The sequence below is a fragment of the Salmo salar genome, chromosome 20 (genome assembly GCF_965601325.2).
Source record: "Salmo salar chromosome 20, fSalSal1, whole genome shotgun sequence".
Classification (NCBI taxonomy): Eukaryota; Metazoa; Chordata; class Actinopteri; order Salmoniformes; family Salmonidae; genus Salmo; species Salmo salar.
In genome coordinates this window covers 13,708,643-13,735,205 of record NC_138310.1, presented here as the reverse complement: position 1 = coordinate 13,735,205, position 26,563 = coordinate 13,708,643, and the positions used below count along the sequence as shown (strand labels likewise).

Below are 26,563 nucleotides of genomic sequence, written 5' to 3'. Positions count from 1 at the left end.
ATTTATGGTGGGAACTCAGGGGAAAAAACACAGAGCCACTCCATTGAATAGCAGGCTAACGTTAGTGGTTGCATTGCAATACTTGCAATTGCCACTGACTCCTTCCAAACTTGTGTAATCTTTATGTCCAATGGCCGATGAGCACCGATGCGTTTTATCTATCATTTCTCTTCATTATTTCTATTCATATGACAAGGATTAAAAAGGATTTGCCGGTAGATTGTCGACTTGATTCATGATGATGACTACTAGCTAAGACTTTGAAAGTATGACGTTGACATGATCAGTTCAATCAAAGCTACTGTACATATAACGTGATTTGACATAATTTTATCTTTTGCCAATGACCTTGAGCCTTCATGGAAGGGCACTTGTAATATAACTCTATGGCAGGACCCAAAGGGCTGCAATTTGGATGTCTACCCTTACAAAAAAGAGACCAGGTATGTATGCAGCTTTATTAGCTCAATGATATATATTATTTTACATTGTTTGCAAACCGATATGTGACACGTATTACTGCCAAAAGAACATGCAAAACAGGCAAGCCCCCCCCAAAAAATATTTATAGATTTTTATTTTATTCATTATTATTTATTTTTTGAAAAAAATGTGGAGCTCTGCCCCACCTACACTGAATGACGGGTCGCCACTGGTAATCGCTGCCAAAGGTTTCAACAAAGTACTGAGAAAAGGGTCTGAATACTTATGTAAATGTGATATTTCCGTTTTTTATTGTTTAAACATTAGCAAAAATTTATAAAACCTGTTTTTGCTTTGTCAATATGTGATATTTTGTGTGGATTTTTTTATTTATTTTTATTTAACCAGGTAGGCAAGTTCAGAACAAGTTCTCATTTAAAACTGCGACCTGGCCAAGATAAAGCAAGCAGTTTGACACATACAACAACACAGAGTTACACATGGAGTAAAACAAACATACAGTCAATAATATAGTAGAAAAATAAGTCTATATACAAAGTCAGCAAATTAGGTGAGATAAGGGAGGTAAAGGCAAAAAAGGCTATGGTGGCAAAGTAAATACAATATAACAAGTAAAACACTGGAATGGTAGATTTGCAGTGGAAGAAAGTGCAAAATAGAAATTGAAATAATGGGGTGCAAAGGAGCAAAATAAATAAATACAGTAGGGGAAGAGGTAGTTGTTTGGGCTAAATTATAGATGGGCTATGTACAGGTGCAGTAATCTGTGAGCTGCTCTGACAGCTGGTGCTTAAAGCTAGTGAGGGAGATAAGTGCTTCCAGTTATAGAGATTTTTGTACTTCGTTCCAGTCAATGGCAGCAGAGAACTGGAAGGAGAGGCGGCCGAAGGAGGAATTGGCTTTGAGGGTGACCAGAGAGGTATACCTGCTGGAGCGCGTGCTACAGGTGAGTGCTGCTATGGTGACCAGCGAGCTAAGGGGGAACTTTACCTAGCAGAGTCTTGTAGATGACCTGGAGCCAGCGGGTTTGGCAACGAGTATGAAGCGAGGGCCAGCCAACGAGAGTGTACAGGTCGCAGTGGTGGGTAGTATATGGGGCTTTGGTGACAAAACGGATGGCACTGTGATAGACTGCATCCAATTTATTGAGTAGGGTATTGGAGGCTATTTTGTAAATGACATCGCCGAAGTCGAGGATCGGTAGGATGGTCAGTTTTACGAGGGTGTGTTTGGCAGCATGAGTGAAAGATGCTTTGTTGCGAAATAGGAAGCCAATTCTAGATTTAACTTTGGATTGGAGATGTTTGATGTGAGTCTGGAAGGAGGGTTTACAGTCTAACCAGACACCTAGGTATTTGTAGTTGTCCACATATTCTAAGTCAGAACCGTCCAGAGTAGTGATGCTGGACAGGCGGGCAGGTGCGGGCAGCGATCGGTTGAAGAGAATGCATTTATTTTTACTTGTATTTAAGAGCAGTTTGAGGCCACGGAAGGAGAGTTGTATGGCATTGAAGCTCGTCTGGAGGGTAGTTAACACAGTGTCCAAAGAAGGGCCAGAAGTATACAGAATGGTGTCGTCTGCGTAGAGGTGGATCAGAGACTCACCAGCAGCAAGAGGACATCATTGATGTATACAGAGAAAAGAGTCAGCCCAAGAATTGAACCCTGTGGCACCCCCATAGAGACTGCCAGAGGCCCGGACAACAGGCCCTCCGATTTGACACACTGAACTCTATCAGAGAAGTAGTTGGTGAACCAGGCGAGGCAATCGTTTGAGAAACCAAGGCTATTGAGTCTGCCGATGAGGATGTGGTGATTGACAGAGTCGAAAGCCTTGGCCAGGTCAATGAATACGGCAGCACAGTATTGTCTCTTATCGATGGCGGTTAAGATATTGTTTAGGACCTTGAGCATGGCTGAGGTGCACCCATGACCAGCTCTGAAACCAGATTGCATAGCGGAGAAGGTGCGGTGGGATTCGAAATGGTCGGTAATCTGTTTGTTGACTTGGCTTTCGAAGACTTTAGAAAGGCAAGGTAGGATAGATATAGGAAAAAATATTTAATCAAAATGAGGCTGTAACGTAACAAAATGTGGAAAAAGTAAAGGGGTCTGAATACTTTCCGAATGCACTGCATATATATTGTATTTATATATTTATATTCCCGACTCTATTCCCAACAGTCAATTAATTAATTGGTTTGGGATTAATATAACATTCAGGATTAATATATAGTAATCATTATACTGTGCTCTGTATTATTCAGTCCCCCATGAAATAACACCATACAGTATATACATTCTACTGACCCTACTGTGTATTCCCAACCACACTTTTACCTCGGCACAAATGTTTTTTTCTCTGTAAGCCAATTTGTAATTTCTAGGCATATAGTGTATTGCATTGTGACTAATGGAGTGGGTGGGGTAGAAAGTGTTGATGGGTATTTAGACCACAGTCCCCCAATAAATAAAATCGTATATAGATTCTACAGACCCTACTGAGTAATCCCAACCCCATTTTACTTTGGCACATACAATTGTTTTTTTCTTTCTTTTTTTAAACCAATATGTAATTTATAGCCTTACAGTGTATTGCAATGTGGCCACTGGAATGGGTGGATTATAAAGTGCTTCTGGGTATAACGACATCAGTCCCCCAAGAAACAACACCATTGTTAAATAACCCCGTGTTTACTTTGGCACATAGACTCGTTTCTTATCAACAAGCCAATTTGTAATTTATAGGTGTATGGTGTATTGCATTGGGACCCAATTGCATTGGGACCAATGGAGTGTGCTGTATTTAGACCTCAGTCCCCCATGAAATAACACCATATACAGTGCCTTTAGAAAGTATTCACACCCCTTGACTTTTTCCACATTTTGTTGTGTTACAGCATTTTAAAATGATTTAATTTAGATTTTGTGTCACTGGCCTACACACAATACTGTCAATACACACAATACACACAATAATGTCAAGTAGAATTATGTTTTCATACATTTTTACAAATTAATAAAAGAAAATGTATGCTGAAATTTCTTGAGTCAGTCAGTATTCAAACCCTTTGTTATGGAGTAAAAATGTGCTCAACAAGTCACATAAATTGCATGAACTCACTGTGTGCAATAATAGTGTTTAACATAAAAAAATGTAATGGCTACCTCATTTCTGTACCCCACACATACAATTATCTGTAAGGTCCCTCAGTTGAGCAGTGAATTTCAAGCACAGATTCAACAACAAAGACCAGGGAGGTTTTCCAATGCCTCACAAAGAAAGGCACCTATTGGTAGATAGGTAAAAAGAAGTGGATATTGAATATCCCTTTGAGCATGGTGAAGTTATTAATTACGCTTTGGATAGTGTATCAATGCACCCACTCACTAAAAAAATATAGGTGTCCTTCATAACTCAGTTGCCGGAGAGGAAGGAAACTGCCCAAAGATTTCACCATGAGTCCAATGGTGACTTTAAAACAGTTATAGAGTTTAATTGCTGTGATAGGAGATAACTGAGGAGGGGTCAGCAACATTGTAGTTACTCCACAATACTAACCTAAACGGACATAGTGAAAAGAAGGAAGCTTTTTAATGCATCTTGTTTGCAATAATACAGAAGAGTATTAGGACCAAGTGAAGAGAAAAAAATACATAAAATGCGATTTCTAGAATGAAGTGCCAATATTTCGAGAATAAAATGGCAATATTTTGAGAATAAAGCGGCAACATTTCAAGAATAAAGTGTCAATATTTCGAGAATAAAGTCTAAATTAAATTGTATGAATAAAGTGGCAATATTTTGAGAATAAAGTGGCAATATTTCGACATTAAAATAAAGTGGTTTGTGCTGTGTGCCCCACCATTGAAATGCCTGAGTTAGATGACCTGGTGAAGCTGTACTTTAGAGGGAAGTAGGGGCGCTGAGGGTGCTGCAACACACCCTGAAGAATCATGTATTTTTTTTAATTAAGAAAAAAATATGATTTTTTTTTATTTATTTTTTCTCACAAAAGTAGTGCAATGGGATTTTATTAGTCCTCTATTAGCTGACTGATAGCAACCTCATTTTCGAACGCTTTTAACACACAGAAGTCAAGTGCATAAACTATGGATAAAACTTCTTCCATGCTCACACATTATCTTAATTCATATACCCACCACTAGAAATCCCTGCATTTAATAGCATGCTTCTGTTAGCTGTTACATAATGACAAAATACACTATAATAATTTCCTCCAGTAAGACAAGGCCTGGCGGTCTGTGTATATTTGTAAACAACAACTGGTGTACGAAATCTAATATTAAGGAAGTCTCGAGGTTTTGCTCGCCTGATGTAGAGTATCTCATGATAATCTCATGGTTCCAGCGGTCACCAGAGGGGAGCAGATACCGTCCTAGAGACATTACCGACACTCAGGTGTGTCCAATTCACTCATTATGATTTTCCTGTTAAAAGACAAGTGTTTTCTGTTGTCCTTTGCAGAAGCTTGAATTGTTATCTGTGTGCGTTTGTTTCCTGAGTGAGTTTGAGACTTACTGTTTGTTGTTTTTTCAAGTGTACTGTGATCCTGCGGCTACCGTTTCTCAGTAAAGTATTACGTTTATCCTTAACCACTGATTCCTCGTATGGTCTCTTCTCTGCATCTGGGTCCAACCTTACCACATCAAAGATAAGCAGTAGACCACACTATTTACCAAGAGAGTTTTCATCTACATTTTTCATAGCTGTCTATTTACCACCACAAACCGATGCTGGCACTAAGTCCGCACTTAACGAACTGTATAATGCCATAAGCAAACGGGAAAATGCTCATCCAGAGGCGGCGCTTCTAGTGGCCGGGGACTTTAATGCAGGGAAACTTAAATCCATTGTACATCATTACTACCAGCATGTTAAATGTGCAACCAGAGGAAAAAAAACTAGAACACCATTACTCCACACATAGAGACATGTACAAATCTCTCCCTTGCCCTCCGTTTGGAAAATCTGACCATAATTCTATCCCTCTGATTCCTGCTTACAAGCAAAAACTAAAGCAGGAAGCACCAGTGACTCGGTGAATAAAGAAATGGTCAGATGACATTGACGCGAAGCTACAGGACTGTTCTGCTAGCACAGACTGGAATATGTTCTGGGATTCTTCCGATGGCATTGAGGAGTACACCACGTCAGTCACTGGCTTTATCAATAAGTGCATCGATGACATCTGCCCCAATACATACCCCAACCAGAAGCCATGGATTACAGGCAACATCCACACTGGCTAAAGGGTAGAGCTGACGCTTTCAAGGAGAGGGACTCTAACCCGGACGCTTATAAGAAATGCCTCAGACGAACCATCAAACAGGCAAAGCGTCAATACAGGACTAAGATTGAATAGTACTACACCGGCTCTGACGCTCATCGGATGTGGCAGGGCTTGCTAACTATTAGACTACAAAGGGAAGCCGCGAGCTGCCCAGTGAAACAAGCCTACCAGACGAGCCAAACTACTTCTATGCTCGCTTCGGGGCAAGCAACACTGAAGCATGCATGAGAACATCAGCTGGTCCGGACGATTGTGTGATCACGTTCTCTGTAGCCAATGTAAGACCTTTGAACAGGTCAACATTCACAAGGCCGCCGGGCCAGAAGGATTACCAAGACGTGTACTCCGAGCATGCGCTGACATTTTTAACCTGTCCCTGACTGAGTCTGTACTACCAACATGTTTCAAGCAGACCACCATAGTCCCTGTGCCCAAGAACACTAAGGTAACCTAAATGACTACCGACCCGTAACACTCACGTATGTAGCCATGAAGTGCTATGAAAGGCTGGTCATGGCTCACATGAACACCATTATCCCAGAAACCCTAGACCCACTCCAATTTGCATACCGCCACAACAGATCCACAGATGATACAATCCCTAATGCCCTTTCCCACCTGGACAAAAGGAACACCTATGTGAAAATGCTGTTCATTGACTACAGCTCAGTGTTCAACACCATGGTGCCCTCATAGCTCATCACTAAGCTAAGGACCCTGGGACCTAACACCTCCCTCTGCAACTGGATCCTGGACTTCCTGACGGGCCGCCCCCAGGTGGTAAGGGTAGGTAACAACACCTGCCAAGCTGATCCTCAACACGGGGGCCCTCAGGGGGGTGTGCTCAGTCCCCTCCTGCACTGCCTGTTCACCCATGACTGCATGGCCAAACACGACTCCAGCACCATCATTAAGTTTGCTGACGACACAACAGTGGTAGGCTCGATCACCGACAACGATAAGACAGCCTATAGGGAGGAGGTCAGAGACCTGGCAGTGTGGTGCCAGGATAACAACCTCTCCCTCAATGTGAGCAAGACAAAGGAGCTGATCGTGGGCTACAGGAAAAGGCAGGCCGAACTGGCCCCCATTAACATCAACGGGGCTGTAGTGGAGCGGGTCTAGAGTTTCATGTTCCTTGGTGTCCAAACACACCAAGACAGTTGTGAAGAAGGCACGACAAAACCTCAGGAGACTGAAAAGATCTAGCATGGGTCCCCAGATCCTCAAAAAGTTCCACAGCTGCACCTTCGAGAGCATACTGACCGGTTGCATCACCGCCTGGTATGGCAACTGCTCGGCATTTGACCGTAAGGCGCTACAGAGGGTAGTGTGTACGGCCCAGTATTTCACTGGGGCCAAGCTTCCTGCAATCCATTACTGTCACGATTGTGTGTAGGAATGGACCAAGGCGCAGCGTGAATATCGTTCCACATATTTATTTTAATGTGAAACTATGCCAGACATACAATAAACAAAAACAAATCGTGACGACAGAGATGCAACATGCACTAACTCAAAATAATCTCCCACAAACACTAGTGGGAAAAACAACAACTTAAATATGATCCCCAATTAGAGACAACGATGACCAGCTGCCTCTAATTGGGAATCATACGAAAACCCCAACCTAGAAAAAATAACCTAGAACACAACATAGAAAATGTAAACTAGACAAAAACCCAACATAGAAAAAAGAACCTAGAACACAACATAGAAAATTTTAACTAGACAAAAACCCCAACCTAGAAAAAAGAACCTAGAACACAACATAGAAAATGTAAACTAGACAAAAACCCAACATAGAAAAAAGAACCTAGAACACAACATAGAAAATTTAAACTAGAAAAAAAAACATAGAAAAAAGAAACTAGAACCAAACATAGAAATAAATAAACTAGACAAAACCCCCCAGTCACACCCTGACCTACTCTACCATAGAAAAGTACGAGCTCTCTATGGTCAGGGCGTGACAATTACCTATATAATTGGCGGTGTCAGAGGAAAGCCCATAAAATTGTCAGAGACTCGAGTCACCCAAGTCATAGACTGTTTTCTCTGCTACCGCACGGCAAGTGGTACCAGAGCGCCAAGTCTAGAACAAAAAGGCTCCTTAACAGCTTCTACCCCCAAGCCATAAGACTGCTGAACAATTAATCAAATTGCCACCAGACTATTACATTTGTTTTGTACACTGCTGCTACTCGCTGTTTATTATCTATGCATAGTCACTTCACCCCTACCTACATGTACAAATAACCTCTAACCTGTACCCCCGCACATTGACTCGGTACCAGTACCTCCTGTATATAGCCTCGTTATTGTTATGTTATTGTGTTACTTTTGTTATTTTTTACTTTAGTTTATTTGGTAAATATTTTCATATCTCTTCTTGAACTGCACTGTTGGTTAAGGGCTTGTAAGTCAGCATTTCACAGTAAGGTCTACACATTATCTCAACTAACCTGTACCCCAGCACACTGACTCGGTACCGGTGCCCCCTGTATATCGCCTCATTATTGTTATTCTTATTGTTTTACTTTTTATTATAACTTTTTATTTTAGTCTACTTGGTAAATGTTTTCTTAACTCTTCTTGAACTGCACTGATGGTTAAGGGCTTGTAAGTAAGCATTTCACGGTAAAGTCTACATTGTTGTATTCGACGCATGTGACAAATAAAGTTTCATTTGATTTTGATTTGATTGGGAGTCCCATAGGGCAGCGCACAATTGGCCCAGCATTGTTCGGGTTTGGCCGGTGTAGGCAGTCATTGTAAATAAGAATTTGTTCTTAACTGACTTGCCTAGTTACATTTTGTAAAAAACTTTTTTTTAACTTTACTATTTATATTTTGGACAACTTTTACTTTTATTCCATTACATTCATATAGATGTACTTTTTACTGCATACATTTTCCTTGACACCCAAAAGTACTTGTTACATTTTGAATGCTTAACAGAACAGAACAATTGTCCAATTCACGCACTTATCAAGAGAACATCCCTGGTCATCCCTTGGTATAGAATCACCTTGATTCCCTCTGTCGAAGACACTTGGACCTTCTTTTTTTATATTTTCAGTTATATTATTAACAAACACACCCCAGTAAAGAAAATGAGAGCTAAAAGCAGGTTCAGCCCCTGGTTCGACCATGATCTTGCAGAGTTACTCCACCTTAAGAATTGCATTTGGCGAAAGGCTCGGCAGACACATACTCAGGCTGCCTGGCTCTCGTTCAGGCAAATGAGAAATAAGTGCACTCAGGCTATCCGGAAGGCCAAACTTAGTTACTTTAAGGAGCAGCTCTCTCTCTGAGAGCCTAACCTCAAGAAGTTCTGGAAAACGGTTAAAGACCTGGAGAATAAACCCTCCTCCTCACAGCTGCCCATGTCCCTTAAGGTTGATGATGTGGTTGTTATTGACAAGAAGCAAATGGCTGAGCTTTTTAATCACCACTTCATTAAGTCAGGATTCCTATTCGACTCAGCCATGCCTCCTTGCCCGTCCAACATTTCCTCATCTCCCACCCCTTTTAATGCGACTAACCCTGATGCTCCTCCCTCTTTTTCCCCTGCACCGCTACAAAGTTTCTCCCTGCAGGCAGTCACTGAGTCCGAGGTGGTTAAGGAGCTCCTTAAACTTGACCCCCAAAAACATCCAGGTCAGATGGTTTAGACCCTTTCTTCTTTAAGGTTGCTGCCCCTATAAATTGCTAAGTCTATCTCCAACCTTTTTAAACCTGTCTCTCTTCTCTGGGGATGTTCCCATTGCTTGGAAGGCAGCCATGGTTCGCCCTTAATTTAAAGGGGGAGATCAAGCTGATCCTAACTGCTATAGGCCTATTTCTGTTTTGCCCTGTTAATCAAAAGTGTTGGAAAAAAGACTGGCTTTCTGGATGTCTATAGTATTCTCTCTGGTATGCAATCTGATTTCCGCTCAGGTTATGGATCTGTCACTGCAACCTTAAAGGTCCTCAAAGATGTCACCATTGCCATTGATTCTAAGAAATGTTGTGCTGCTATTTTTATTGACTTGGCCAAAGCTTTTGATACGGTAGACCATTCCATTCTTGTCGGCCGGCTAAGGAGTATTGGTGTCTCTGAGGGGTCTTTGGCCTGGTTTGCTAACTACCTCTCTCAAAGAGTGCAGTGTATAAAGTCAGAACATCTGCTGTCTCAGCCACTGCCTATCACCAAGGGTGTACCCCAAGGCTTGATTCTAGGCCCCACGATCTTCTCAATTTACATCAACAACATAGCTCAGGCAGTAGGAAGCTCTCTCATCCATTTATATGCAGATTATACAGTTTTATACTCAGCTTGCCCCTCCCTGGATTTTGTGTTAAACGCTCTACAACAAAGCTTTCTTAGTGTCCAACAAGCTTTCTCTGCCCTTAACCTTGTTCTGAACACCTCCAAAACAAAAGTAATGTAGTATGGTAAGAAGAATGCCCCTCTCCCCACAGGTGTGATTATTACCTCTGAGGGTTTAGAGCTTGAGCTAGTCAACTCATACAAGTACTTGGGAGTATGGCTAGACAGTACACTGTCCTTCTCTCAGCACATATGAAAGCTGCAGGCTAAAGTTAAATCTAAACTTGGTTTCCTCTATCGTAATCGCTCCTCTTTCACCCCAGCTGCCAAACTAACCCTGATTCAGATGACCATTACGGGAGACATAATAGGTAGGCAGGTAAGGATGCTCTCGAGCGGCTAGATGTTCTTAACCATTCGGCCATCAGATTTACCACCAATGCTCCTTATAGGACACATCACTGCACTCTATACTCTTCTGTAAACTGGTCATCTCTATATAACCGTCACAAGACCTACTGGTTGATGCTTATTTATAAAACCCTCTTAGGCCTCACTCTCCCGTCTCTGAGATATCTACTGCAGCCCTCATCCTCCACATACAACACCCATTCTGCCAGTCACATTCTGTTAAAGGTCGCCAAAGCACACACATCCTTGTGTCACTCATCTTTTCAGTTCTCTGCAGCTAGCGACTGGAACGAGCTGCAACAAACACTCAAACTGGACAGTTTTATCTCAATCTCTTCATTCAAAGACTCAATCATGGACACTCGTACTGACAGTTGTGGCTGCTTTGCATGATGTATTGTTGTCTCTACCTTCTTGCCCTTTGTGCTGTTGTCTGTTGTATAACGGTTGTACCCTATTTTGTGCTGCTGCCATGTTGTGTTGCTACCATTTTGTTGTCATGTTGTGTTGGTACCATGCTGTATCGTTGTCTTAGGTCTCTCTTTATGTAGTGTTGTGTTGTCTCTCTTGTTGTGATGTGTGTTTTGTCCCATATTTTAATTTTATTTATTTTAATTTTAATTCCATCCCTGCGGGATAACTTTTGCCTTTTGGTAGACCGTCATTGTAAATAAGACTTTGTTCTTTACTCACTTGCCTAGTTAAATTAAGGTTAAATAAAAACAATATAGACTTTTACTCAAGTAGTATTCTACTGGGTGACTTTCACTTTTACTTGAGTCATTTTATATTAAAACCTCTTAAGGATTTTACTCAAGTAGTATTTTACTGGGTCTCTAACTTTTACTTGAGTCATTTTCTATTAAGGTATCTTTACTTTTACTCAAGTATGACAATTGGGTACTTTTTCCACCACTGGTAATATCTTTTGAATGAGGTTTCCTTATTATCATACTAAACTGACGTCATAGTTTGTTCTCCTGGCAAATGTCATGAGAAGTGCACTATTATCATAAGGAGACATATACTTGCAATACAGAGGAGGAATGGAGGGAAAAGGAGAGGCGGAAGAGGTCTAAGAGAGAGAGGGAGGAAGTGGGTGGCTTGAGTCGGTTAAAATTTGCGAGAAAAGGGGAGATGTGGAGAATGGTAGAATGTGTAAGCAGAGTGAGCTGAAGACAGGAGGAGAAATGGAAGTGAATGAGGGCGAAATGTGAAGATGATAGGTGTGGTGAAGTTCTCGGAGCCCGAGGCTTGCACCGAGGATCAGGATAAAGATGAGTCTGACAGTTGGAGTGAGGTTTTTTGAAAAAGTGGACCCTTGGCTTTTGGCCGATCCATTTGTGGTTTCAGGGTGGGTGAAAACAGAGTTGGATGCCGTGGAATCGGTGAGGGGAACCAGAAGTGGTCATGATAATTGTTTGTGTTTCTGCTGGTCAGAGGGAGAAGACGCTCAACGTTAAACGAATGGGGGCAAGAAATGTGAATTGTTTTGATCTCAAGAAAAGGGCACTATTGAAAGGAGTGATTACTGGGGTAGCAGTAAATGTAAAAGTTGACCAACTGAAGGGGAAGTTTCCCAGTGTTTGTGACGCTCGTCATTTAGTGTGACACAGACAGGGTGGTGAAACAGAAGAGTCATTGTCTGTTCTTTTGAGTTTTGATGTTGAGTCTTTGCCTGACAAATTGATATCAGGATATATAAGTTATCCTGTATGAGCTTTTGTGCCAAATACATTACTGTAATGGCTGTCGTCTGAAGTTGAAGGAGTGGACCAAAGCGCAGTGTGGTAAGTGTTCATATTTTATTTACTATGAAACAAACAAACAAACGAACGAACCAGAACAAACGACCCGCCAAACAGTTCCGTCAGGTACAGAATCACTAAACAGAAAACAACTACCCACAAACACAGGTGGGAAAAGGCTGCTTAAGTATGATTCCCAATCAGAGACAACGATAGACAGTTGCCTCTGATTAGGAACCATACTCGGCCAAAACAAAGAAATACATCACATAGAATGCCCACCCCACACCCTGACCAAACAAAAAGGAGAAATAAAACGGCTCTCTCAGGTCAGGGCGTGACAATTACGTTGTTACAGGTGTCAAGCTTATGGGCACGTGGCAGAAGTGTGTAGGAGGGAGGTTCCTAGGTGTGAGAAGTTATTTTATATATTTTAGTTTTTTCACATTATATAAAATCAAACAGCACAGAGTTACACATAAACAAACGTACAGTCAATAACACAATAGAAAAATCTATGTACAGTGTGTGCAAATCTAGAAGAGTAGGGAGGTAGGCAATAAATAGGCCATAGAGGTGAAATAATTACAATTTAGCATTAACACTGGAGTGATGGATGTGCAGATGATGATGTGCAAGTAGAGATACTGGGGTGCAAAAGAGCAAGAGGGTAAGTAATAATATGGGGGTGAGGTAGTTGGGTGTGCTATTTACAGATTGGCTGTGTACAGGTACAGTGATCGGTAAGCTGCTCTGACAGCTGATGCTTAAAGTTAGAGAGGGAGATATAAGACTCCTGTTTCAGTGATTTTTGCAATTCGTTCCAGTCATTGGCAGCAGAGAACTGGAAGGAAAGGCGGCCAAAGTAAGTGTTGGCTTTGGGGATGACCAGTGAAATATACCTGCTGGAGCGCGTGCTACGGGTGGGTGCTGTGGTGACCAGTGAGCTGAGATAAGGCAGGGCATTACCTAGCATAGACTTATAGATTTACATTTAAATTACATTTACATTTAAGTCATTTAGCAGACGCTCTTATCCAGAGCGACTTACAAAATGGTGCATTCACCTTATGATATCCAGTGGAACAACCACTTTACAATAGTGCATCTAAATATTTTAAGGGGGGGGGGGGGGGGGGTTAGAAGGATTACTTTATCCTATCCTAGGTATTCCTTAAAGAGGTGGGGTTTCAGGTGTCTCCGGAAGGTGGTGATTGACTCCGCTGTCCTGGCGTCGTGAGGGAGCTTGTTCCACCATTGGGGTGCCAGAGCAGCGAACAGTTTTGACTGGGCTGAGCGGGAACTGTGCTTCCTCAGAGGTAGGGGGGCCAGCAGGCCAGTGGTGGATGAACGCAGTGCCCTTGTTTGGGTGTAGGGCCTGATCAGAGCCTGAAGGTATGGAGGTGCCGTTCCCTTCACAGCTCCGTAGGCAATCACCATGGTCTTGTAGCGGATGCGAGCTTCAACTGGAAGCCAGTGGAGAGAGCGGAGGAGCGGGGTGACGTGAGAGAACTTGGGAAGGTTGAACACCAGACGGGCTGCGGCGTTCTGGATGAGTTGTAGGGGTTTAATGGCACAGGCAGGGAGCCCAGCCAACAGCGAGTTGCAGTAATCCAGACGGGAGATGACAATTGCCTGGATTAGGACCTGCGCCGCTTCCTGTGTGAGGCAGGGTCGTACTCTGCGAATGTTGTAGAGCATGAACCTACAGGATCGGGTCACCGCCTTGATGTTAGTGGAGAACGACAGGGTGTTGTCCAGGATCACGCCAAGGTTCTTAGCACTCTGGGAGGAGGACACAAGGGAGTTGTCAACCGTGATGGCGAGATCATGGAACGGGCAGTCCTTCCCCGGGAGGAAGAGCAGCTCCGTCTTGCCGAGGTTCAGCTTGAGCTGGTGATCCGTCATCCACACTGATATGTCTGACAGACATGCAGAGATGCGATTCGCCGCCTGGTTATCAGAAGGGGGAAAGGAGAAGATTAATTGTGTGTCGTCTGCATAGCAATGATAGGAGAGACCATGTGAGGATATGACAGAGCCAAGTGACTTGGTGTATAGCGAGAATAGGAGAGGGCCTAGAACAGAGCCCTGGGGGACACCAGTGGTGAGAGCGCATGGTGCGGAGACAGATTCTCTCCACACCACCTGGTAGGAGCGACCTGTCAGGTAGGACGCAATCCAAGCGTGGGCCGCGCCGGAGATGCCCAACTCGGAGAGGGTGGAGAGGAGGATCTGATGGTTCACAGTATCAAAGGCAGCAGATAGGTCTAGAAGGATGAGAGCAGAGGAGAGAGAGTTAGCTTTAGCAGTGCGGAGAGCCTCCGTGACACAGAGAAGAGCAGTCTCAGTTGAATGCCCAGTCTTGAAACCTGACTGATTAGGATCAAGAAGGTCATTCTGAGAGAGATAGCAGGAGAGCTGGCCAAGGACGGCACGTTCAAGAGTTTTGGAGAGAAAAGAAAGAAGGGATACTGGTCTGTAGTTGTTGACATCGGAGGGATCGAGTGTAGGTTTTTTCAGAAGGGGTGCAACTCTCGCTCTCTTGAAGACGGAAGGGACGTAGCCAGCGGTCAAGGATGAGTTGATGAGCGAGGTGAGGAAGGGGAGAAGGTCTCCGGAAATGGTCTGGAGAAGAGAGGAGGGGATAGGGTCAAGTGGGCAGGTTGTTGGGCGGCCGGCCGTCACAAGACGCGAGATTTCATCTGGAGAGAGAGGGGAGAAAGAGGTCAAAGCACAGGGTAGGGCAGTGTGAGCAGGACCAGCGGTGTCGTTTGACTTAGCAAACGAGGATCGGATATCGTCAACCTTCTTTTCAAAATGGTTGACGAAGTCATCCGCAGAGAGGGAGGAGGGGGGGGGGGAGGGGGAGGAGGATTCAGGAGGGAGGAGAAGGTAGCAAAGAGCTTCCTAGGGTTAGAGGCAGATGCTTGGAATTTAGAGTGGTAGAAAGTGGCTTTAGCAGCAGAGACAGAAGAGGAGAATGTAGAGAGGAGTGAGTGAAAGGATGCCAGGTCCGCAGGGAGGCGAGTTTTCCTCCATTTCCGCTCGGCTGCCCGGAGCCCTGTTCTGTGAGCTCGTAGTGAGTCGTCAAGCAACGGAGCAGGAGGGGAGGACCGAGCCGGCCTGGAGGATAGGGGACAGAGAAAATCAAAGGATGCAGAAAGGGAGGAGAGGAGGGTTGAGGAGGCAGAATCAGGAGATAGGTTGGAGAAGGTTTGAGCAGAGGGAAGAGATGATAGGATGGAAGAGGAGAGAGTAGCGGGAGAGAGAGAGCGAAGGTTGGGACGGCGCAATACCATCCGAGTAGGGGCAGAGTGAGAAGTGTTGGATGAGAGCAAGAGGGAAAAGGATACAAGGTAGTGGTCGGAGATTTGGAGGGGAGTTGCAATGAGATTAGTGGAAGAACAGCATCTAGTAAAGATGAGGTCAAGCGTATTGCCTGCCTTGTGAGTAGGGGGGGAAGGTGAGAGGGTGAGGTCAAAAGAGGAGAGGAGTGGAAAGAAGGAGGCAGAGAGGAATGAGTCAAAGGTAGACGTGGGGAGGTTAAAGTCACCCAGAACTGTGAGAGGTGAGCCATCCTCAGGAAAGGAACTTATCAAGGCGTCAAGCTCATTGATGAACTCTCCAAGGGAACCTGGAGGGCGATAAATGATAAGGATGTTAAGCTTGAAAGGGCTGGTAACTGTGACAGCATGGAATTCAAATGAGGAGATAGACAGATGGGTCAGGGGAGAAAGAGAGAATGTCCACTTGGGAGAGATGAGGATTCCAGTGCCACCACCCCGCTGGCTCGATGCTCTAGGGGTATGCGAGAACATGTGGGCAGACGAAGAGAGAGCAGTAGGAGTAGCAGTGTTATCTGTGGTAATCCATGTTTCCGTCAGCGCCAGGAAGTCTAGGGACTGGAGGGTAGCATAGGCTGAGATGAACTCAGCCTTGTTGGCTGCAGACCGGCAGTTCCAGAGGCTGCCGGAGACCTGGAACTCCACGTGGGTCGTGCGCGCTGGGACCACCAGGTTGGAGTTGCAGCGGCCACGCGGTGTGAAGCGTTTGTATGGCCTGTGCAGAGAGGAGAGAACAGGGATAGACAGACACATAGTTGACAAGCTACAGAAGTGTTGTTTCTTGTATTATTGTCTCCTGTGTCTTTAGAGAACTGTTTCACTTTGATATCCTTTTTCTTCTGTCCTGATTTTCTCTTTCTTTTCTTCTGTTAACTAGATATTCTTTGTTGTTCTTCGTTAGCTAGCTAGCTTCTTCCAAAAGAGTCCCTAGCAACTGCTTAGCAACTGGTAAACAATTCAGCTAGCTAAGATAACTACAATTTTATGAAAAATAGTTATTTTTCAAAAGCCTATCTTCTTTGTTTGTTGCTTGTTTTTTCTCCTATTCAGTCTTGCAGTTTTCTTTTGCTTTTTTCCGATGTACTTCACTCTAAAAACCATGTAAATTTCAATATTTGTAGGAGCTCATTTTTCAGCTGCTGCTGCTCATAGATGACCTGGAGCCAGTGGGTTTGGCAACGAATATGTAGTGAGGGCCAGCCAACGAGAGCATACAGGTCACAGTGGTGGGTAGTAAGTATATGGGGCTTTAGTAACAAAACGGATGGCACTGTAACAGACTACATCCAATTTGTTGAGTAGAGTGTTGGAGGCTATTTTTTAAATGACATCGCCAAAGTCAAGGATCGGTAGGATAGTCAGTTTTATGAGGGTATGTTTGGCAGCATGAGTGAAGGAGGCTTTGTTGCGAAATAGGAAGCCGAAATCTAGATTTAATTTTGGATTGGAGATGCTAAATATGAGTCTGGAAGGAGAGTTTAGAAGTGTGCAGAAGGGCATGAGACAAAGGAATGTGTAGCATTGGGGAAAGTAGTGGTATGCGTTAATTGTAGGGGTGCCCATGGGGCTTGGGATCAGAAATGTCCCGTGCCAGAGAGGCAGATTGAGGTTTCCAGGGTTAGAGTAGAGCAGAAGTTGTCATATGCTGAGGCAGTGAAGAAAGTAGAGGAATATGTGTCAAGGGGAGGGGATGCTGAGAGGAGTGGTGTGAGTAGTAGATCTGTACCGGTTACGAGGGATAGGCCAACAAGTGATATATGTTTCAGTAAGATTGGATTTTTGGCATTTATAGCAATGGTTATCAACTGTACTGCAGGGATGGAATATAACTCACAGAAAATTGAGGTTGTGGTGGCAGCTGCAGAGAGGTATTTGGGTGTGCGAGACTTGACAGAAAAGTTACAGGGTGTGTTAAGGTGGGGTTGTCCCATCCTTTTAGGTTGTTGGCCTGAAGTAGGACTAAATAGATTTAAATAGTGGAGTAGGGTGGTATTTTTTAACATTATTATTATTTCATTTGAATTTTTTTGTGAGTGTTGTAGATTGTAGGGTATTTATTTATTTATTTATTCAAGCAAAGTATAAGGGAGTTATACTCCAGTCTAGTAGGTGGCGGTAATGCAGCATTTGTTGAATGCAAACCACCGTTAAACATCACATAAGAAGAAGTTCCCCTGGCAAAATACTATTGTCTGGAAGTGGGTGATTCCTGACTCGGGCTGGTGCTAGATTACCTAAATCTGTTGGGGGTGGATATGACTGAATAATGTTATTGTTCTAAATCACATGGTAGTTAGCTAGCACTTTCGGGAATAGAAAACAATTGAATCAATGATCACTCATTTGTCAAATGTGGACATTCTTGTCTCTTTGGCCTAACTTTAGCTAGCCGATTATTTATTAGCTAGTCTTTTTGGTTTAGCCCAGTATTGGACTAAAGGACCTTACATGTTCTGTTTAAAGGGCGAATTGGCCCTGGAAGCCAAATATTCCATCTAAACATGATTCGGTTCTCATTTGCGGTACTGTATGGTTCTTTTATATCACGTCCAAATAATTTCACAAATGCAAAATACACAGTTACTATACATTGTTTTAACAGTTGTCACTGAAAAATACTGTCAGCTTCAACACATTTGTGGCTTCTATTCCATTTACACACAGGTGTTCGGAGATGCAGATGGCTTAGTTAGAACAGGTCGTCCACTGTCTTCCCCGTTTCCATAAACAAGCGCTGTAACATGGAAATATGGCCGTGTGGGAACTCTAACCCTATAAAGGTGTGCACTAATTTAAACGTTTGTTTTTTTTTAAAATGATTTGTCGCTGATTTTAAAGATACGTTCCTTATGTTTCCAAAACCGTACCGCAAGCGATGCGTTTTAACGTTAAGAACGAACGTTGGGGCTCTTTTAACAATACTCCTGCGGCCAACCCCGGCCAGAAGGTATTATCGTCAATAGGCGCTACTATGAATGGGTTATTCTATAGCTAGCTAGCCTGCTAACGTTAGTTACCTGGGAGTCGTCTAGTTATGTCTAGAATATAAAGCTCTGGTTATGTATGTGACCTGTGATCTCGCCAGAACAAAAGTTAGCTGCCATTCGGTGAGTGGAGGGTACGTGGCAGGGAAACTAAGTGGGGAAGACAACCAACTGTGAGAACTGAGAATCAAATTGGTTTTGGGTTAGGCCATAGCAGGTCCTACCTACTGTATCTAGCGAATCCTTTAAGATCTCAAGTCTTGAAGCTTGGGGTCAATGTGGGTTTGAATGGACTGGTTTTCCAAAGTCAACCTGTCCATGCAGCTCATTGTCTTGTTTGTTATCGTGACACTTGACTTGATGTTGTGCCTCCATTACAGGAACAGATGTCAGGAGAGATCGTGGTGAGCTCGGCAGTGCCGGCGGCTACAACCCGACCACCTCCTTCAAGTGCTCCAGTCCCAGCTCCAAGTATGTGAAGCTGAACGTGGGCGGGGCGCTCTACTACACCACCATGCAGACCCTCACCAAGCAGGACACCATGCTCAAGGCCATGTTCAGCGGCGGGATCGAGGTCCTCACAGACAGTGAAGGTACTGTATCTGTCAGACGTCAGTGGCACCACAATGCATGGTTGGAGGGATCCACAGTGTCTGAGTGAGGAGTCTTTGTAACATGCTTCTGTATTTTGCTATCCTGGTCCGAGATCTGTTTGTGCTGTCTTGCCAACTCCTAAATATTCATTGTCAAGAGTCGAGACGAGCATGACAACGAGCCTAGGAGTTGGCTATGGGCATTTCTTGAGGAACAGAGTGATGCTGCATCTCAGCTTTTTCACTTTCAAATGTATGTGAAACAAAAATCAATGATTGCAGAGTTAAACAAACCATAAAACTCTATGCACAATGACTACTTTTAACAATTTCCAGACATTTTTACAAAAACACGTTTACTTTAAGAACAGTGATGGTTTGTGCTCTTGGTGCCATCATTCTGTTATCAAACTTGTGCATCTGCACTGTTCTTTAAGTAAATGTATTAGTAAAATCTTCTGTGGACATTTTTCAAAGTCATCCTTGTGCAAAGAGTTGTATGGTTTGTTTAACATAGCAAACAGTTTTTTGTTTGGGATACATTTTTAAAGCAAGAACTCTGAATCTTAGCATCACTACCATGGAATTGCCCCCATACACTAATTACAAATGAAAGTGGTCTCTAATCTGGTGCTTGTCCCTTTGTAGTGTCATGATGTTGGCCTGTGGGTAAGGTTTATGACCCCCCATAAATACCTTTCTCCCTTCCCCTCTCTCTCTCTGACCCTACTGAAGGACTCTCAAATAGCCTGTGTTAAATATAGAGAGTCTGGGAACATCAAACAAGTTGGGGGAAAGGAACCATATTTCGGTAATAGAACCAGTTGGAAATACACCAGGTACTTAATGAGTATGGATGTCAGTTCGGTTGTCATCTGAGACATTATGACTGATGACAGGACGACATAAACTGTACCTGGGAAAGTCTACACATTCTAGTTATCAGATTCACATGGAATTGTTGTGCAATTTAAGTGTTTGATATTGAAACTGTTTGTTAGGAGATTAAATGTAATTTTAGCTTCCAATTGAGAGAATTGGGTTTTCATAAGGAAAGAGCCCTACTCAATCAGTGGCCCGCCCCTGTGAAGAGACAGGGGTTATAAACGATGAAACACACCCTCCTCCCCTCTCCACTATATAAGCCTTTGACTAAAATGTAACCAGGGGGTTCCGGGTACGTGAGGTCTGAAGCCTCTGCGTTAAAAGGACTAACCTGTCAAGTACAGAACTAAGCCAACCTCGGCGTGAGTTTTGGTTGTGAATGGTATGAACTTTGAACTCTTATTCACTACAGAAGTGATACTTCCTAGCCGTTGCGTTAGCAGCGGCCGCAGTAAACGTGGGCTAGGAAAGGACGGACGACGTATCCAGTATAACACACAACGTATCCAATTTACCACCAGTGACATTTTTCCGAGGACAGGAAGATCTCTGTTGGCCAACACGGCCAGCATCTACGACCAACCTACCGAAGCGCAGCTCAGAGTAAATATTTATTGCATTTTCCTTTTCCAAATGGGCGGTAATTTAGAATGCATAAGATACTGTATTTACGATAGCATAGCTGCAGTCTTTGTTCCTCAGTCTTCCCGCTCTTTCATTCAAGCCCAACCCCCAGGGCCTGGCTGATGAGTGTCAGGCTGCCCTTCGGGTACCCTCACCCTCAAGACTGGTCTTTCCTCCTGTCACACCTCTTTACAGCCTTTTCACACTACTGAGCTGAACCAAATTGCACTGCACTGGCTTGGTCATGCAGCCACCATAGTTGCTTGAATCGTGCAGGAAAGAATCATGTCAAAAGGAAAATATCAGCGCCAGTATGGTTTTGGTCGGCACAATGGTGTGAAATAGTCTAAGTCTCATCCCTACACCCACACTCTGCCTTTGTCTAGCTCTACTTCCTCCCGCTGCCTCTACCTACTACAAATAGACCATTACTTGCCCAGCCAACTCACCCAATCTGTTGGAGGACCTATGTCCAAATTATGACTCATGTTTTTATTTTTTTTATTGGTGTTCTAGAACAAAGAGTCGTACGAGCCGTTCTGTAAACTTCCCCTGGTGACATCATCGAAGGAAGAACAGAGACTCATTGCCACCTCTAGTAAGGTATTGTTGGCTGAGTCAGGCATCAGAGTGAAGTACACGTCCAGTATTTACTGGGGAAGATCCAGTCTCACATATTGAATATTTACTGACATCTTCCTCTGTTGTTTTGTCTCTACACAGGCTACTGTCAAACTGTTATACAACAGAAGCAACAATAAATACTCATACACCAGGTGAGACTCTTACATCTATAAAGACAGATTGTCGGTAAATTGTGGTTCAGTTGAAGTCGGAAGTTTACATACACCTTAGCCAAAGACATTTAAACTCAGTTTTTCACAATTCTTGACATTTAGTCCTAGTAAAAATTCCCTGTCTTAGGTCCGTTAGGATCACCACTTTATTTTAAGAATGTAAAATGTCAGAATAATAATAGAGAATTATTTATTTCAGCTTTTATTTCTTTCATCACATTCCCAGTGGGTCAGAATTTTACATCCACTCAATTAGTATTTGGTAGCATTGCCTTTAAATTGTTTAACTTGGGTCAAACTTTTCCGGTAGCCTTCCACAAGCTTCCCACAATAAGTTGAGTGAATTTTGGCCCATTTCTCCTGACAGAGCTGGTGTAACTGAGTCAGGTTTGTAGGCCTCCTTGCTCGCACATGCTTTTTCAGTTCTGCCCACAAATTTTCTATGGGATTGAGGTCAGGGCTTTGTGATGGCCACTCTAATACCTTGACTTTGTTGTCCTTAAGCCATTTTGCCACAACTTTGGAAGTATGCTTGGTGTCATTGTCCATTTGGAAGACCCATTTATTTGCGACCAAGCTTTAACTTCCTGACTGATGTCTTGAGATGTTGCTTCAATATATCCACATAATTTTCCATCCTCGTGATGCCATCTATTTTGTGAAGTGCACCAGTCCCTCCTGCAGCAAAGCACCCCCACAACATGATGCTGCCACCCCCGTGCTTCACAGTTGGGATGGTGTGCTTCGGGTTGCAAGCCTCTCCCTTTTTTTCTCCAAACATAATGATGGTCATTATTGCCAAACCGTTCTATTTTTGTTTCATGCACAAAGTAGATGTCCTAACCGACTTGTCAAAACTATAGTTTGACAAGGAACTTGCGGAGTGGTTGAAGAACAAGTTTTAATGACTCCAACCTAAGTGTATGTAAACTTTCGACTTCAACTGTAAATGTCAAGTGGAAAATCTGCCAGATCTCACAACATATCACCTAGCCACGTCATACGATATAGCAATCTGATATCCGACAGCATAGTCGATGATGTGACACGCAGCCGGTTGTTGCTGCGAAGGCAATTACTTGTCTGCAATATAGTCGGCGTTTAAAGCGACCCATTATCACCAACCAGGCTTCCCCTTCCTTCCCTCCAGGCAGTAATTTGGACGACTACATGTCGAAGAACATCGAGCGGTTGAACAAGCTGTTCTCAACAGGGACATGATCGGAGACGAGATCTGCTGCCGGTCCTTCTATGGCCAGGGCCGCAAGATCGCCGAGGTGTGCTGCACCTCTATCGTCTACGCCGCCGAGAAGAAGCAGACCAAGGTAACGCAAATGAATCGTACTCTGGGACGGCTTATAGTGGGATATCGTCGTTAAGATATTTTAATCTGCACAGACTCTGCAAGTACATCATGTATCATGTAGCTTCCGTCTCTGACAGAACTGATTCATAAATGCACATATATCCACTCCCCTACCCACCCAGGTGGAGTTCCCTGAGGCGCGAATCTACGAGGAGACCCTCAACATCCTGCTGTACGAGTCCCAGGACGGGAGGGGTCCCGACAACACTCTGCTGGAGGCCACGGGGGTTGCCGCCGTCCGCTCGCACCATCTGGACGAAAACGAGGAGCGCATTGACAGGGTGCGTAAGATCCACGTCAAGCGGCCCGACGACCGCACACACCACTACCGCCAGTAACCCCTGACTGACCTCGACCATCCAAAGCCCGGCCCTGAATGTCTGACCCTGGACTCGGTGGAACACTTCTGTGCCTTACTTCCAGCGCCTCTCCCTCTTCTTCCCCACAGCAGGAGCTCACTGCTGAGGATGAGAGACGAGTTGAAGCTTAGTGTGATGTGAAGTTGTTTCACGTGTGTTCATTTATAGGCCATTTTGATGTGTGTAGTGCTCTGAGGATTTTTTTATTTTTTTTTCTCCTCATCTGTCGGTTGGTGGTTGCAGAGTTTGGAGGGGATGATTTGTTTTTCTACTGTGCGTGAATGTAAATAGGATTGTGAATGGGACTGGAAATGTGTGGAATGGAAATGTCAGTTGTTATACTGGAGGGAATTGCAATGTCAGCATCGTGCTCTTTAGTCCTTGCTATAATGCAACCAGAAGAACAAGAATCATGCAACGTTTGTCACTGAATTTTTGGAAGAAGCTGTATGATGGCAGTCAATCAGGTGTTCTACAATAAGTCCACTAGGGGGCAGTATTGAATCAGATGATGTCATTGTAGACAGTCGCTGCTCGCAGCCTTTCATATGTTCTATCAATTTCCAACGATTTTCATAGCATTTTTTTATTCACCCTATTGAATATCAGTCAATATTTAGTCGATTAAACAGATATCATACAATAGAGTACCTTTACTCTCACGCAACCTCTTTTTAATTAATTAGATTTCCCATTTAACCCAATGTCCCTTCTTGCCATGATTGCTTACAAGGGAAGAACTTGAGCTGTGAAGTGTTATCCGGGTTGATTGAATGCTGGAGCTCCAAGGCTGAAAAGAATGGTTGAAACTAAAGCTCCCCCCCTCCAAGGAGGAGAGCTCTCTCCTACAAGCTTTTAACAGATCATTTAGACCTGCCCCTCATCAGGGTATTCATTAATAAGGAATGTAACTGTATGTCCACATGTGCTCTCTTTTAGGAAACAATACTTGTAAAGACATCTGTCTACAGATGTAAAACATTTAAATGCGGTACCTTATCAAATAAATTAAAGAGTTCTACAATGTTGTGATTTGTTTTATTTTTCTAATTTCATTTGAATGTTGGTTGAAGAACAAAATTATGATACACATCCTGACAGTTTGCTATAGTACAAAAATATATAATGTACTGTAAGAGAGTATTACACTTTACTCTGAATTCAACAACAGTGTAATGTGAATATAGTACTTACATTTGAAATACTAAACCAGCAGACACATAAGGCTCCCTTAGCCTTGAAATCACAAACACAAATGAATTGAAATATACGAGTGTGTGGTAGATCATAGGCATGACACAGGTTTGTGCTTTTCTTGGGTCCCTTAAAGAGATTCTCCGGTACTTTTATATACTTATTAGTCAGTTATGAAAGTAGCGCTCATGAGCCAAAAGTGGTATATGTCACATATTGTTTGTGCACGACGTCATTTCTCTTTCTCTGCTGTGTCCACTGAGCCGTTGGGCCCACCCTGCAACTTTGTTGGATAACACTGGGCAGGTCTCTTGAGCTGTCACTCAAATGCAAGCTCATTGGCTAGAACTTAAATTGCTAGGTGGCTGTCCATGTGAGGATACATTTAGGGAAAATTGCGCAGCACAGCTTTAAGAATAGTCGCTTTCAAACTAGGAATTTCTTGGCTAATTGAGGTAAGACAGTAATTCTGCTCATAGATGATTCATGTATGAATTACAAATTGACACATTCAGCCCAATGTGTAGGTTTAAAAAATACTTTCTTAGTCGCCAAAGTACCGGAGCATGTCTTTAAATGAACACTTGGTTGGCTCCAGTCAATTCTCTCACACAGGATTGGTGCATAAGAAGAACTGAAATATATTTTCTTAAGAGCTCTGCCTGATTGACATTAAATAAATTGATTCAATGGTTTGTACATTAGTAGTTTCGGGTTTTCTGAAAGCAACAGCTGTAGGTATTTTGTGGGTGTTCATCATTAACAAAAACCAGCCTGATCACAGATTTGTTTGTGGGGTCTTGCAACTGGCTCTTGAGTTTGTGCACAACACAAACAGATCTGGAATCAGGCAATACAAGAGCAGAATTCTTGGTCTAATCCAGATGTGTCTGGTCAGTCAGTGGCCAGGTGGTCAGTCTCCTGGGAGCCTGTCCATCCTCTCCTTAGTGTGTCTCTATGTCCTGGACCCTGCACAGGTCATCGAGCCCTGGTCCGAGTGGAAACCTAGAGTGACGAATATGTCATTCGTTCAGCCTGCATGTGTTGATCACCTGTATTGTGTTAATTAGGGGATGTAACGGAAAACATTTGAAAACCCTTGCAAGTAAATGAAATATTCCTATTGGACATGGTAGTCCCTCTTTGTTTCAGTCCATTTTCTTCCGTTTGGTGCCTAATGAACGCGATCCTGGAGCTGCCTGCTGCAAAAATGACCTTTTTGTATGGTTCACAGTATGTCCATAACACAAGGTAGTGCATGTCCTCATAAAAACCATACAATAACTGCATCTTACTCCAAACATTTGTTAACGTTTCCTATGTTTGATATCATATCAATGCGATCACAGTCATTTCAATATTTGTTTGTCTGTTCTGTTCTGTGTATAATGCCACTGGGAAGCCAAAGGAAACGTTCTACTTTATGTGGATAATAAAAACAAAATGTCTTCTTCTAGCAGCTAAAATAAAAGTCAGCAGAAATCATGTGATTCTAACCAGCTGTGCACGAGCCTGGTCCCAGATCTGAGGCAAATTACATGGCAATGGCCATAGGAGTTGGCAAGACAGCACAAACAGGTCTGGGAACAGGCAACCAGGCCCCTCTCAGTAGCAGTAACAGCATCACTCACCACCATGAGATGTCCATTCTTGTCCTTGTACACCATGGGCTCCTGGCCACTGCTGAATTCCACAATGCCCTCTTTCCCTGCCTGCATCTGAAACTTGATGCTAGAAAATAACCACATACCATAGTCATATTCACCCAGGACTCCTTGGAAAACACTGGCAAGTGTTACTGAGTGGACTATCCTAAATGAAATAACATTCATAAGTAAGCTCATCTGGCCCCTTGATCTATCCGACTATAACTCCCAGAATCAATCCTGTCAGCCACAGCCTTACCTGCCCTGGACCACATTGATGGTGCTCTGCTTGTTGGCAACCACGCTGAGTTTGGTCAACACTTCAAACAGGTGGTCACACTGCATGATTAGGTCCCCCTGAACACACACGAGGTCAGGACACATTGGATAGCATTAGAGCTGTGTCCGAAAGGGCATTATATTCCCTGTATAGTGCAATACTTTTGACCAGGGCACGTAGTGCACTATATGTAATAGGGGGCCATTTTGGATGCACATCGGATTCCATTTTGAGCGTATCCTGGTTAGAATCACT

The 26,563-nt window shown here is 43.4% G+C and overlaps 2 protein-coding genes across 2 annotated transcripts in view; one reads left to right on the top strand and one right to left on the bottom strand.

The window, feature by feature from the left end:
- Positions 1-17,753: 17,753 nt before the first annotated feature.
- On the top strand, positions 17,754-24,216 carry LOC106580234 (BTB/POZ domain-containing adapter for CUL3-mediated RhoA degradation protein 3). The gene is given in 7 exon segments (XM_082966202.1): positions 17,754-18,360; positions 18,945-19,157; positions 21,183-21,264; positions 21,390-21,442; positions 22,614-22,664; positions 22,667-22,788; positions 22,952-24,216. Coding segments are annotated over 3 exon segments (369 nt in total). The 5' UTR covers positions 17,754-18,360; positions 18,945-19,157; positions 21,183-21,264; positions 21,390-21,442; positions 22,614-22,633; the 3' UTR covers positions 23,168-24,216.
- A 1,121-nt stretch (positions 24,217-25,337) lies between these two features.
- Positions 25,338-26,563, bottom strand: part of LOC106580107 (unconventional myosin-Ih) — a 45,202-nt gene continuing 43,976 nt past the window's right edge. The window contains exons 29-31 of the mRNA XM_082966843.1: positions 26,288-26,385; positions 25,959-26,113; positions 25,338-25,387 (exon numbers count right to left, since the gene is read on the bottom strand). Coding sequence (XP_082822969.1) covers positions 25,338-25,387; positions 25,959-26,113; positions 26,288-26,385 — 303 coding nt within the window. The remainder of the gene's footprint in view (positions 25,388-25,958; positions 26,114-26,287; positions 26,386-26,563) is intronic.